The 15,425-nt window shown below is 43.1% G+C and overlaps 1 protein-coding gene across 3 annotated transcripts in view; it reads right to left on the bottom strand.

Moving 5' to 3' along the window:
- The window catches only part of akap9 (A kinase (PRKA) anchor protein 9), a 248,150-nt gene that overhangs the window by 70,044 nt on the left and 162,681 nt on the right, over window positions 1-15,425 (bottom strand). For all 3 annotated transcript variants that reach the window (XM_068006479.1, XM_068006470.1, XM_068006463.1), the window contains 3 exons: window positions 8,157-8,276; window positions 5,190-5,366; window positions 1,945-2,049 (listed from right to left, as the gene is read on the bottom strand). In XM_068006479.1, the coding sequence (XP_067862580.1) occupies window positions 1,945-2,049; window positions 5,190-5,366; window positions 8,157-8,276 (402 nt within the window). The remainder of the gene's footprint in view (window positions 1-1,944; window positions 2,050-5,189; window positions 5,367-8,156; window positions 8,277-15,425) is intronic.

Below are 15,425 nucleotides of genomic sequence, written 5' to 3' on the forward strand. Positions count from 1 at the left end.
TAGGGTGGTAAATAGCGAGGAGGATAGCCTCAGTCTGCAGGACGATATAGATGGGTTGGTCAGATGGGCGGAACAGTGGCAAATGGAATTTAACCCGGAAAAGTGCGAGGTGATGCACTTTGGAGGGACTAACAAGGAAAGGGAATACACAATGAATGGGAGGACCCTAGGCAAGACAGAGGGTCAGAGGGATCTTGGTGTGCAAGTTCACAGATCCCTGAAGGCGGCGGAACAGGTAGATAAGGTGGTAAAGAAGGCATATGGGATACTTGCCTTTATTAGCCGAGGCATAGAATATAAGAGCAAGGAGGTTATGATGGAGCTGTATAAAACACTGGTTAGGCCACAGCTGGAGTACTGTGTGCAGTTCTGGTCGCCACACTACAGGAAGGATGTGATCGCTTTGGAGAGGGTGCAGAGGAGATTCACCAGGATGTTACCAGGGCTGGAGCGCTTCAGCTATGAAGAGAGACTGGGAAGATTGGGTTTGTTTTCCTTGGAGCAGAGGAGGCTGAGGGGGGACATGATTGAGGTGTACAAAATTATGAGGGGCACAGATAGGATGGATACTAAGGAGCTTTTTCCCTTCGTTGAGGGTTCTATAACAAGGGGACATAGATTCAAGGTAAAAGGCGGGAGGTTTAGAGGGGATTTGAGAAAGAACTTTTTCACCCAGAGGGTGGTTGGAGTCTGGAACTCACTGTCTGAAAGGGTTGTGGAGGCAGGAACCCTCACAACATTCAAGAAGCATTTGGATGAGCACTTGAAATGCCATAGCATACAAGGCTACGGACCAAATGCTGGAATATGGGATTAGAGTAGACAGGGCTGATGGCCGGCGCGGACACGATGGGCCGAAGGGCCTCTATCCGTGCTGTATAACTCTATGACTCTATGACTCTAATGCAAGATGAACAAGTTTTCCCTTTCAAGTAGAAAAAGGCAACTTGATAATTGTGTACCCTTGATGATGTTAAAAAAAATCCGACTACACCAAGTTTTCTAGTATATTAAGAAAAATCAAGTGCATTTGTTTGTGTATAACTGAAATATGTATGCAAGCTGCAAGAAAAGAAATAAAGTTCTGCACTGCTTGTACCCACTTCAAAAGTCAAGTAATTGGGTAAGAAGTTCTCAGACTTACAAAACAAAAGGTATTTGGATATTAAAGAATTCAGCATTAGTAATTAATATTGATAATGGCACAACTCTCTGCTACTGGACATTTTCTCTGTTGGATTATGCAGATAATACACATTGGGAACCACTGAATTAGGGAGGCAACGGGCAGAATTTTAAATGGAAAAAACTGTTGGGTTGGGGGCTGTGGGGCATTGAAAATTGCAACAATTTCAGACTTGCCCCCAACCCTCCCATTTCCGGTTTTCACGGTGGCGGGATGAGCAACCAATCCGCTCTCAGGGGGCGGGTTGGTAACTAAAACCTTTCAAGGAGGCTGCTTGTCTCCATTTTGAAAGGTTTTGTGATTTCAACCTCTGGGGGCCGGGATTCCCAGGCCTTCTCCTTCACGCCACGTGAGGAGGCGAGAAGGCCTGAAGCTGCAGGTAAGTGCCTTTATAGCAGTGCTGGTGGGCCTGGAGGAGCAGGAGTTCTTTCCCCAGGCCCAACAAGCCCACCTGCAGCGACCACCCTCACGATCGCCGACGCCCCCATCCCACCAACAGTCGCGACCCTGACTTCCCCCCCACTCGGTGACTGACACCTGATTCTCTCCCCACCCCCGGGATGACCCCCGATCCACACGACCCCCAATGAGTGACCCCCTCCCTACCCCCTTCCTGGCTCCGGGCTAAAATTATGGCCAACAAAACTCAGGAGCATGCTGACATTTCTAAATTAGTGCCGGCAAAGAGGGGTAACCAAATGACAAAAGTCTGGCTTAAAACGTCACACTCGTATAATGTTTTTTAAAAATGAATTTACCTCCTTCTCCTTTCGCTCTAAAGCGTCACGCTCTGCTTGCAGCTGTGTTGCAAGCACACTGTCTCCTTTGACTTCTAAGGTAAACCGTGATTTTCTTTCTTCAGGCTTTTTAATTGTAACAGGATATTAGAAAACATCTGGTTACTAGAGACTAACTGTAATTGTATCTGCATAGTAACATAGTAACAACACGAATGTAAGAAATAGGAGGAGTAGGCAATACGGCCCCTCGGGCCTGCTCCGCCACTCAATAAGATCATGGCTGATCTTCGACCTCAACTCCACTTTCCCGCCCGATCCCCATATCCCTTGATTCCCTTAATGTCCAAAAATCCATCGATTTCAGACTTGAATATAATCAATGACTGAGCATCCACAGCTCTCTGGGGTAGAAAATTCCAAAGATTCACAACCCTCAGTGAAGAAATTTTTCCTCATCTCGGTCCTAAATGACCGACCTCTTATCCTGAGAGTATGACCCTTAGTTCTAGACTCTCCAGCCAGGGGAAACAGCATCTCAGAATCTTATAGGTTTCAATGAGATCACCTCTCATTCTTCTAAACTCCAGAGAGTATAGGCCCATTCTAGACAATCTCTCCTCATAGGACAACCCTCTCATCCCAGGAATCAATCTAGTGAACCTTCGTTGCACCGCCTCTAAGGCGAGTACATCTTTCCTTAGGTAAAGAGATCAAAACTGTACGCAATACTCCAGGTGAGGTCTCACCAAAGCCCTGTACAATTGTAGCAAGACTTCCTTACTATTCTACTCCAACCCCCTTGCAATAAAGGTCAACATATCATTTGCCTTCCTAATTGCTTCCTGTACCTGCAAGTTAACTTTCTGTGTTTCGTGTACAAGGACACCCAAATCCCTCTGAACACCAACATTTAATAATTTCTCACCATTTAAAAAATATTTGTTTTTTTTATTCTTCCGACCAGTGAATACCCTTATATTTCCCCACATTATACTCCATCTGCCATCTTCTTGCCCACTCACCTAACCTGTCTATATGCCTTTGTAGACTCTGTGTTCTCCTCACAGCTTACTTTCCCACCGAGCTTTGTATCATCAGCAAACTTGCATACATTACACTTGGTCCCTTCATCTAAGTCATTAATATAGATTGTAAATAGCTGAGGCTGCAGCACCGACCCTCACGGCACCCCACTAGTTACAGCCTGCCAACCTGAAAATGACCCGTTTATTCCTACTGTCTGCTTTCTGTCCGTTAACCAATCCTCTATCCATGCTAATATACTACCCCCTACCGCATGAGCCCTAATCTTGTGTAACTACCTTTCTTGTGATGTGGAGATGCCGGTGATGGACTGGGGTTGACAATTGTAAACAATTTTACAACACCAAGTTATAGTCCAGCAATTTTATTTTAAATTCACAAGCTTTCGGAGGCTTCCTCCTTCGTCAGGTAAATGTTTACCTGACGAAGGAGGAAGCCTCCGAAAGCTTGTGAATTTAAAATAAAATTGCTGGACTATAACTTGGTGTTGTAAAATTGTTTACCTTTCTTGTGGCACCTTATCAGGTGCCTTTTGAAAATCCAAATATACTACATCTACTGATTCCCCTTTATCTACTCTGCTTGTTATATCCTCAAAAAACTCCAATAGATATGTCATACATGATTTCCCGTTCATAAAGCCATGTTGACTCTACCTAATCATATTATGATTTTCTAAGTGCCCTGTTACCACTTCCTTAATAATGTGTTCCAGCATTTTCCTGACTACTGATGTCAGGCTAACTGGCCTGCAGTTCGCTGTTTTCTCTCTCCCTCCTTTCTTGAATAGCAGGGTTACATTTGCTACCTTCCAATCCACTGGGAGCGTTCTAGAATCTAGGGAATTCTGGAAAATCAAAACCAATGCATCCACTATCTCTGCAGCCACCTCTTTTAGAACCCTTGGATGTAGGCCATCAGATCCAGGGGATTTGATGGCTTTTCGTCCCTTTAATTTCTCCAGTACTTTTTCTTTACGATTATTAATTACTTTAAGTTCCTCACTCTCATTAGATCCTTGGTTCCCCACTATTTCTGGTATTTCTTTTGCGTCTTCCACTGTGAAGACAGACAGAAAATATATGTTCAACGTCTCTGCCATTTCCTTATTCCCTTTATAATTTTTCCTGGCTCAGCCTTTACGGGACCCATATTTACTTTCGCTACTCTCTTCCCTTTTAGCTACTTGTAGAAGTTTCAGCCAGAAGACCTTCGGTCCATCTAGCCCACCTATCCACAGTATTCCCTTGGTGTATTTTTAATGAGTCTAAATCCCATTTGTTGACAAGAACATGCCTAGTTTCTTCTTGAAATCCATTAATCTGTTCACATGCTTACCATCCTTTTAGTTTAAAAAAAAAGGTACCTCCTACTTTCTTTTGTTATCCTCAGTTTGTAAATATGACCCCGGCACTTAAATTCTTTACACAGCAGGAAGTCTTATTTGCAATTTGTCCAAGCCTTTCATAATTTTAAACACTTCTATCATATCCCCACTCATCTTTTCTTTCTAAGAGAGAAAAGACCCAGGGTAGTCAATCATAAGTCATTCCCTTAAGTTCTACGATCAACCATGTAGTCTTTCTCTGTACTCCTCCAATAACTGGATATGCTTTTTGAGATAGACACACCAAAATTGTATGGAGTACTCCAGATGTGCTCTCACCAGGGCCAAATATAGTTTGAAAATAACCTCTCTGGATTTATATATTATACCCCATGCTATGCATCCTAAACTTATCATGTACTCTCTGTTGCATACTGTCAACAATCAAAACTTGATTAAAATTGGTCCCCATACTAATGAAGTCTGTCTATAGTTAACCTCATGGTCTGAGGCACCAAAGACCCTGTTCAGTAGAATTTATACTTTTAAAAATACATGAATGTGTCTTCCTTCTTCCATTCTATTCCTCTTTAGCTAGGAAAGCCAGTGTGAGCTGCAGACTTCTTCACAATAGCAGCCAGTGACAGACTCTATCAGCCAACATGTGGTGTGCTGTATAAGGCATCCTTCCTAGAGACTGAGAACTGTGCCACTATAATGTACTTAATGCCAAGGCCTGGCTTAGTACCAGCAAAACTCCATATAGAAATTTGAACACCAGTGAAGGCTAGAATTTGAGCCCATACCACCTTCTGGGTTTCCACCAGCAGAAATACTAGCTCAACCCACATATACTTTGCAGACTGCTTGACTTAGCAGTCAACATAGTTACCTTTTGTGAGGGATAAGTGCTAATGATCAATGCCTGCTCCAGTTCTCTAACTTTGTTTTCCATTTTTTCAATTTCTTCATTCCGTTCTTGTACATCTCTCTGAAGCTGCTCTTTGGCAAGCAAAAGTTCACTGCATCGGTCGGTTTTGTCTTTCAACTGATCTGTCAGATGATCCATCTACCAAGAACACAAAGGCAAAGTAGGCAGCTTGTTAGCTCATTATCTTATCTTGGAAAGGTGGAACTAGGATAAGGAAAAGGAATCAGCCACGAATTTGGTAAAACCATTGGTGTAATTTGATTTTTAAAAAAAAGACAATCTGGAGGCGGAAGAAGTTGGTATGGTTCTTAATACTTTGCGTCTGCCTTCACAAAAGAGAGGGATGATGCAGACATTGTAGTTAAGGAGGAGTGTGAAATATTGGAAGGGATAAACTTAGTGAGCGAGGAAATATTAAGGGGATTAGCATCTTTGAAAGTAGATAAATCACCAGGGCCGGATGAAATGTATCCCAGGCTGTTAAAAGAAGCAAAGAAATAGCGGAGGCTCTGACCATCATTTTCCAATCCTCACTGGATACAGGCGTGGTGTCGGAGGATTTCAGGACTGCTAACGTTGTACCATTGTTTAAAAGGGGAGTGAGGGATAGACCGTGTAATTACAGGCCGTCAGTCTGACCTCGGCGGTGGGCAAATTATTGGAATCAATTCTGAGGGACAGGATAAACAGTCACTTAGAAAGGCATGGAGTAATCAAGACAGTCAGCATGGATTTGTTAAGGGAAGGTCGTGTCTGACTAATTTGATCGAATTTTTTGAGAAGGTAACAAGGAGGGTCGATGAGAGTAGTGCATTTGATGCGGTCTGCATGGATTTTAGCATGGCTTTTGACAAGGTCCCACATGGCAGACTGGTCAAAAAAGTACAAGCCCATGGGATCCAAGGGAGAGTGGCAAGTTGGATCCAAAATTAGCTCAGTGGTAGGGAGCAAAGGGTAATGGTTATTGGGTGTTTTTGTGACTGGTAGGCAGGCTGTTTCCAGTGGGGTTCCGCAGGGCTCAGTACTAGGTCCCTTGCTTTTTGTGATATATATTAACGATTTGGATTTAAATGTAGGGGGGTGTGATTAAGAAGTTTGCAGATAATACAAAAATTGTCCAGGTGGTTGATAACGAGGAGGAAAGCTGTAGACTGCAGGAAGATATCAATGGACTGGTCGGGTGGGCAGAAAAGTGGCAAATGGAATTCAATCCAGAGAAGTGTGAGGTATTGCATTTGGGGAGGGCAAACAAGGCAAGGAAGTACACAATAGGAGGATACTGAAAGGTGTAGAGGAAGGGAGGGGCCTTGGTGTGCATGTCCACATATCCCTGAAGGTAGCAGGACAGGTAGATAAGGTGGTTAGGCCACAGCTTGAGTACTGTGTACAGTTCTAGTCACCACATTAAGGAAGGATGTAACTAGAGAGGGTACAGAGGAGATTTACGAGGATGTTGCCAGGACTGGAAAATTTTAACTATGAGGAAAGATTGGATAGGCTGGGATTGTTCTCTTTGGAACAGAGGAGGCTAAGGGGTGATTTAATTGAGGTGTATAAAATTATAAGGGGCCTAGATAGAGTGGAAAGGAAGGGCCTATTTCCTTTAACAGAGAGGTCAATAACCAGGGGGCATAGATTTAAAGAGATTGGTAGAAGGGTTAGAGGGGAGCTGTGGAAAAAATTTTTCACCCAGAGGGTGGTAGAGGTCTGGAGCTCACTGCCTGAAAGGGTGGTCGAGGCAGAAACCCTCAGCTCATTTGAAAAGTACCTGGATGTGCACCTGAAGTGCCGTGACCTACAAGGCTACGGACCAAGTGCTGGAAAGCAGGATTAGGCTGGGTGGCTCATTTTCGACTGCGCGGACACGATGGGCCAAATGGCCTCCTTCTGTGTCGTAAATTTTCTATGATTCTGTGAAATGTTTGTCGCAAAAAATGAAAGATTTAAAGTTATTGATATATCACGTTGTTCAAAAATTGACCTAATAACTAAATTTCTGTCCCAGAACGTCCTGCAACTATGCGACCTGCGATGTAAATGATGCTGTTTCTTTCCCCAATCTTCCCGTTGTACTGCAAAATTTCCTGGAAAAATAATTTGAATACACCAGAGTGAGCATAATAGCGAATTAGGACCTCAGAAATGGCGCAGCCTGTGGCTTACAGCATCTGCATCAATTAAGCAGATCAATATTGCATGAACGAAGACACAGAATTCTGAATTTTAAATCCGTTCACTATGCTGAATTTGATCACTTGCAGAAAATTGTTTTGAGTTATGGACACACTCAGCAACTGTATTCAGTTTTCAGGAACATTCCAAGTTACAGATTTTTTTTTACCATTTGCTTCTGTATTTAGAAGATGACATTAGTAATTTAAGCTACCTACAAAGTCTCAGATTAAACAAGGGAGGGGGGCGCACAAAATTGGACCTCGTTTCATCCGTTTCTCAGGCATGACAGGGCAAAAAGTCGAATTTTGGGACTACGGCAAGACAAATTCATTTTATTTGCATGACCAGTGAGATATTGGGCATCAAACTAAGGCAGAAAATCTATTTGGAAGTTATGTCCATTATAAGTAAGGTTTAGAAAATCAATAGCCCCTATGATACAGCAATAAGCAAAAATAAGCAACAGTACAAAAGTGACTTCTTGAACAACCAGGAAGAGAAGCTATAGAAAATTAGTCATGTCACTTGAAATTTCAATGATATAAACAAGAACCAAACAAAGATGTAAAGAACATTCAACAGTCCTTGGCTTTCTTATTTTTGGAATGAAGGTGGATGGTATTTTGTGGGAGGTGGGGAATTAACAGGACATGAGATGTTCTCATACATGGCAGCAGCAATACATTAGAGATTTCCAATTACTCCTCTTGATCTATAGGAAAATTGTATTTTTAAAAAATTTAACCAAGTTACCTCTCTATTTCTTTGATCACTGTTAGGTTGGAACCTTTGTGGAGTTTTCAGTTGTTGCTCCAATTTCAGTATCTCTTGCTGAAACACATCTCTCTCCTGTTCACGGTCTATTGCTTGCTCCTTTATGGAAATACAATAATGCAACCATAACAATTTGCAGCATTTCTGTACTTAACTAAATAATCTATGACAGATACACATTTTATTGCACTACAGCAGCTAAGTTGAGATACAAAAAATCCTGCAATTTAATAAAATTTGTATCACTCATTTAGGATTTTGTTGACTGCATTATTGAAAAAATGTTTTCTGCTTTTCGATGAAAATAGATTAGTGGAGCTGGGAGTGAGAATTTATATATGTGGGTTTGTATTAGTGTGCGTCTGGGTGGAATGAAAAGGATATGCCAAAAAAGGACTTGTCAGAGCTTTGTGGAGATGGATGAAAACAAAATGGAGGAAAATAACATCTAGCATGGGTTCAGCTGATGGCAAATGTACTATCAATCAAGTATCAAATGCAAAATTTAAACAACTGATATGAAGAGAACAGCCAAAAGACCTGGTTTTTGCAGTAGTGTTCTGAAGTCACACCACCAAACTCTAAATATACAGCATTCATTCCTGTAAGTTGCAACTTTTCCCACACTGAACAGAGATTACAAATAATAAACCTGTGATAGACAGTGAGGCTAAAAATTCACAATACTGTAAATAAATTGTCAAAAGCAAAATAATGCAGATGCTGGAAATCTGAAATAAAAACAAAAAATGCTGAAAATATTCAGCAAGTCAGGCAGCATCTGTGGAGAAAGAAACAGAGTTAACGTTTCAGGTTAATAACCTTTCGTTAGAACTGGAAGAAGTTGAAGATTTAACAGTTTTTAAGCAAGTACAGAGTAAAGGAAAGTGGGGAGGAAAGAACAAAAGGGAAGGTTCTCTGATAGGATGGAGGGCAGGAGTGATTAAATGACAAAAGGTATGATGATGCAAGGCAAGGAGGGTGGTAATGGGACAAGAAACAACAGATGGGTCTAGAGGAGCTGTAAACGGCAACAGCAGAACAGTAAATAAATTGTGGTGAATTTCCTTAAATCAGTGTCCTGGGAAGCAAGTCAGGCTGACTTCAGTCTAACATTTTAATGGCACAACAATTGTTTCTGTGATGTTCAATTGGTTTGAAGCAAATATCTTTAAAAATCCATTACATTACTGTTGTCAGCAGGCCCATTTTCAGTATGATCTTCCTCATTCTTTGAATGAGGTCAGTGCTTCATTTACAAATGAATAGGGCATATCCAAGTGAGAGAAATTATTTATTTAAGGTAACTTTTGTGGAAGCTTCATAAGTCATGTGATCTTCTCAGCCAACAATGCACAAGGTCTTAATCTGGGTTCTCGCCTCAGTTTTTTTTTTGATAGAGGCAGAAGAAAGTATCGAGTCGACTGAACAAGTACAATTACACAAAAATAGACACACAAGTGTTAGAGAGACCTTAAGGGATGGGACTGAGGAAACTTATGTGAAAGATGAAGAGCATAACAAATGTAGGTAATGTACATTTTTTCTTCATTCAACCTCCATATACAAATGAATACACCAAAATAGTACAGTAATTGTGGTGGGTCACAATTACTTAATTTTAAGGCTAGCTTTCATTACTATCACACCAGCAACATGGGGCTGAGTCCACACATCCTGCATTGAGACATCTGATGGAGAGTGGACAGCCAATGAAGAAAGAGTTGATAGGCAGACCTGGAACTTATAATGACGAGGGTTGGTGTCAGGAGTACCAGTCAGCTGGGAACAGAAGGAGATGGGAACACAGTGCATCGTTGAGCTGGAGGGCGAGTTAGAGACACTCAGACACGCAAGAGAGGGTGAGGATAATCTGGAGATTTTTTTTGCAGAACACAGTCACACCATATAGAGAGATACAGATACAGGAAAAGGAGGGTGTGACTGACAGTCAGCAGGGTATCAGGAACCTAGTGGAGGTAGGGAGTGAGGAATACCAGAATATGGTCCTATCCAAAAGGTACAATGTACTTGCTACCTGTGGGGACAAGGAAGGTTGCTGCGGCGAGGACGGCCAGAATGCTAACTGGGGCACCGTGGAGTAGGAGGCAATCAAGCGGATGAGCAGAATAGAAAGGTTGTCCTTATGGGGATTCGATATTTAGGGGACAGACAGTATCCTCTGCCTACACGATCAAGCATCTTAGTGGGGTGTATTACCTAGGAGGGTAAGGCATATCTCGAAGTGACCATTAAGGAACCTGGCCATTAAGGCATAATCAGATTAGGAAAGTAAATGTGTGGCTGAAAGAGTGGTGTGGGAAGGAGGGGTTCCATTTCATGGGACAGGAAAAAGCTCTACCGCTGGGATTAGCTGCACCTGACCAAGGCTGGGACCAAGATCCTAGAGGAAAGGATAAACAGGACTGTAGAAAGAACTTTAACCCAATAAGGTGGGGGGGGTCCAGGTAGAAATAATAGTAACCTAAAGATCAGAAAAAGAGCGGATAAGAGCAGAGTAGAAAAAGTGATAAAGATAACACATTGCTGCCATGGAAGCTCAGTCGACTGCCAACTTGGTTCTGTAGGCCAGTATTGATAGGGGCTTCCAGAGCATCACATCAGTCCTGCACTCTGTTCTTGCACAGAGCCATAGAAATGGTGAAGCGCAGTCCAAGGAAAGTAGCCTTGGCTCCATGGAGAGGAAACTGCTGTCCTCTCTCAGGATGACAGCAGACTGACTCCCCTGCAACCCACTCTGGCAATGCCCTTGTTAGTGCCACACAGCCAGTTGGGCCATGCCCAGATGCTGCTGTCCGTAGCCGGGCCCTCAAGACCCCAGAACTGCCCAAGGTTACCCACCACGGCCATCTGAAACACCCTCGATAGAAGTTTAACAGCCGTCCATCTCCCAAGCTGTAGCCACTGGGGAAACATTTGTAGCAGTGCTTGGATAGAAAAAAAGCACAGAACACCAGCAATTAAGGGCTTGAACATCTATCCAATAGCAATCATAACATGATCGAGTTCAATGTAGTGTTTGAAAGGGAAAAAAGTGAACCAGCTGCTAAGATTCTAGACTTGGGTAAGGTCGACTTCAATGGGATGAGGCAGAGACTGTCCACAGTAAACTGGGCAAATCTGTTAATGGGTAAAACGACTGTTGATCAGTGGGAAAAGTTTAAAGAAACATTTAACGAGATACTGAACCAGTTTATACCCGAGGGGCAAGAACTCTACTTGCCACAAAAAACAGCCATGGACAACTAAAGAGGTAAGGGACAGTATAAGACATAAGGAAAGGGCATACAAAAAGGCAAAAAATGGCACAGATCCTAGCGAATGGGAAAGATACAAAGATCAACAAAGGGTCACAAAACAGATAGTAAGAGCTACAAAAAGAGAGTATGAAAAGAAACTTGCAAGGGTTATCAACACCAATACAAAGAACTTTTATAGTTATATTAGGAAAAAAAGAGGGTGGTCAGGAGCAGTGTTGGCCCCTTAAAAACTGAAAGTGTGGATATTGTCATTGACAATGGAGAAATGGCGGACATGTTGAACAATTACTTTGCGTCAGTATTTACAATAGAAAAAGAGGATAGAAAGCCTGAAATCCCAAGAAAACTAATATTGAATCGAGGACAGGGACTCAATAAAATTAGCTTAAGTAAAGCAAAAGTAATGAAGAAAATAATAGCACTAAAGAGTGACAAATCCCCAGGACCAGATGGTTTCCATCCCAGGATTTTAAAGGAAGTAGGAGAGCACATTGCAGATGCCCTAAATATAATCTTTCGAAGTTCTCTAGATTCAGGAACTGTCCCTCTCTTTTTAAGAAAGGAGAGGGAAACTGGGGAATTATAGACCAGTTAGCCTAACATCTGTTGTGGGGAAATTGCTGGAGTCTATAATTAAGGATAGGGTGACTGAACACCTTGAGAATTTTCAGTTAATCAGAGAGAGCCAGCATGGATTTGTGAAAGGTAGGTCGTGCCTGACAAACCTGATTGAATTTTTTGAAGGAGGTGACTAAAGTAGTGGACAGGGGAATGTCAATGGATGTTATTTATATGGGCTTCCAGAAGGCATTTGATAAGGTCCCACATAAAAGACTGTTAGCTAAGATAGAAGCCCACGGAATCGAGGGAAAGAACGGACTTGGTTAGAAAATTGGCTGAGCGAAAGTCGACAGAGAGTAGGGATAATGGGTAAGTACTCACATTGGTAGGATGTGACTAGTGGAGTCCCGCAGGGATCTGTCTTGGGGCCTCAATAATTCACAATATTTATTAACGACTTAGATGAAGGCATAGAAAGTCTCATATCTAAGTTTGCCGATGACACAAAGATTGGTGGCATTGTAAGCAGTGGAGATGAAAACATAAAATTACAAAGGGATATTGATAGATTAGGTGAATGGGCAAAACTGTGGCAGATGGAATTCAATGTGGACAAATGTGCGGTCATCCACTTTGGATCAAAAAAGGATAGAACAGGGTACTTTCTAAATGGTAAAAAGTTAAAAACAGTGGATGTCCAAAGGGACTTGGGGTTCAGGTACATAGATCATTGAAGTGTCATGAACAGGTGCAGAAATTAATCAAGGCGGCTAATGGAATGCTGGCCTTTAGATCTAGAGGACTGGAGTACAAGGGGGCAGAAATTATGCTGCAGCCATACAAAACCCTGGTTAGACCGCATCTGGAGTACTGTGAGCAGTTCTGGGCACCGCACCTTCGGAAGGACATACTGGCCTTGGAGTGCAGCGTAGGTTTACTAGAATGATACCCTGACTTCAAGGGTTAAGTTACGAGGAGAGATTGCACAAATTGGGGTTGTATTCTCTGGAGTTTCGAAGGTTAAGGGGTGATCTGATCGAAGTTTATAAGATATTAAAGGGGAGCAGATAGGGTGGATAGAGAGAAACTATTTCCGCTGGTTGGGGATTTTAGGAGTAGGGGTCACGGCCTAAAAATTAGAGCCAGACCTTTCAGGAGTGAGATTAGAAAACATTTCTACACACAAAGGGCTGTGGAAGTTTGGAACTCTCTTCCGCAAACGGCAATTGATACTAGCTCAATTGCTAAATTTAAATGCGAGATAGATAGCTTTTTGGCAACCAAAGGTATTATGGGCCAAAGGCAGATATATGGAGCTAGATCACAGATCAGCCATGATCTTATCAAATGGCGGAGCAGGCACGAGGGGCTGAATGACCTACTCCTGTTCCTATGTTCACAAGGGTGAATTGTAATTATTACATACACAGAATATATTTAAGAAGGAGCTAGATAGATTTCTAGACACAGAAGGCATCAAGGGGTATGGGGAGAGAGCGGGAATATGGTATTGAGATAGAGGATCAGCCATGATCATAGTGAATGGCGTAGCAGGCTCGAAGGGCCGAATGGCCTACTCCTGCTCCTATTTTTCTATGTTTCTATTGTGACAATATTTGTTTGATAAATTTGTTTTTTGTTCTGCATCTGATGTTGGTGTTTATATTTGTAGTAAATTGAGGGCAAGACCCATAAGGTTGGAGTGAAAGTGGGCAATCAGATGTCAGTAGTAAGAACGGTGGTAATTAGGATTGCAGGATTGTGTTGGGATGGAAGAGCTTGTCGATGAGCTGCTGTCTGAGAGCTCTGGCAGCTAGTGACACTGGTGGTTGCGGCCACTCCTGCCATTCCTCTTCCTCTTACTCTACTTCTTGCTGCCCATGGTGGTATGGGCTGGTCCCTCATGATAGCAAAGTTGTGGAGCATGCAGCAGACGACCACAAATCTGGATATCCGCTCAGGGCTGCACTGCATGGCTCCTCTGGAATGTTCCAGGCATTGCTTGAACGTGCCAACTGTCTGCTCGATTATGTTTTTAGTGGACACATGGCTCTCGTTTGTAGGCCTGCTCCGCATATGTGCCCGGGTTCCTGACAGGGTCATGAGCCAAGTCTAAATGGAATAGCCCTGGTCAGCCAATAAGCCAGTCGGTAACCAAACGGCCAGGTTGGATAAAAGGTGCTACAGAGGACCGGCACAGGATAAATGCATCATGACTACTGCTAGGAAACAGGGCACAGACCTACATATTGTGCTGCCTGTATTCACAAACCAGTTGGACGTTAAGGGAGTGGAATCCATTTCGATTCAGAAAGATACCAAGCCAGTGATGAGGAGCACGCAAGGCAATGTTGGTGCAGTCTTTGGCACATTGATACCTGGAGAAGCCTGCAATGTGGACGAAGCCTAGTGCTCTCTCATACTGGTTTGCTTGGTCTACGGGGAACGAGGTGGAGGTGTTTCTCCTAGTGTAGAAAGCCTCAGTGACCTCTCTGATACAGCGGTGGACTGTGAACTGAGAGATGTCACTGATGTCATCTGCTGCAGCCTGGAAAGAGCCAGTGGTATAAAAGTTAAGTGCTGTCCATGCTTTGAGGCTTGAGTTGTGGCTGCAGTGGGTGATGCAGTTCAGTGATAGCCTCTTGCTGAAGTGAAGACCCCTCAAAGATTACTCCTCCGAGAAGTTCAGGTCAGAGAAGTGGTCCCTGAAGACCCGCTCTGGATATGGCCTCCTCTGCAGTTCCCGACTCCTCCCTCTTCTGCAAGTTGCTCCTGCCCTCTCCTGTCTTCCTTGCTGCTCCCCCACCTCCTCCAGCCCCAAAAGCAGCCCTATGACTAATGGGGGCATAATTTCAAAGTTTGAGATGACACAAAACTTGGAAACGTAGTAACCAGTGAAGAGGATAGTAACAGACTTCAGGAGGACATAGACAGACTGGTGAAATAGGCAGACATGTGTGAACATCCCCATCCTCAATGATGGCAGAATCCAGCACGTGAGTGCAAAAGATAAGGCTGAAGTATTTGCAACCATCTTCAGCCAGAAGTGCCGAGTGGATGATCCATCTCGGCCTCCTCCCGATAGCCCCACCATCACAGAAGCCAGTCTTCAGCCAATTTGATTCACTCCACGTAATATCAAGAAACGGCTGAGTGCACTGGATACAACAAAAGCTATGGGCCCTGACAACATCCCAGCTGTAATGCTGAAGACTTGTGCTCCAGAACTTGCCGCACCTCCAGCCAAACTGTTCCAGTATAGCTACAACACTGGCATCTACCCGACAATGTGGAAAATTGCCCAGGTATGTCCTGTCAACAAAAAGCAGGACAAATCCAATCCGGCCAATTACCGCTCCGTCAGTCTACTCTCAATCATCAGCAAAGTGATGGAAGGTGTTGTCGA

This window comes from Heptranchias perlo, chromosome 2 (genome assembly GCF_035084215.1).
Source record: "Heptranchias perlo isolate sHepPer1 chromosome 2, sHepPer1.hap1, whole genome shotgun sequence".
Taxonomy (NCBI): domain Eukaryota; kingdom Metazoa; phylum Chordata; class Chondrichthyes; order Hexanchiformes; family Hexanchidae; genus Heptranchias; species Heptranchias perlo.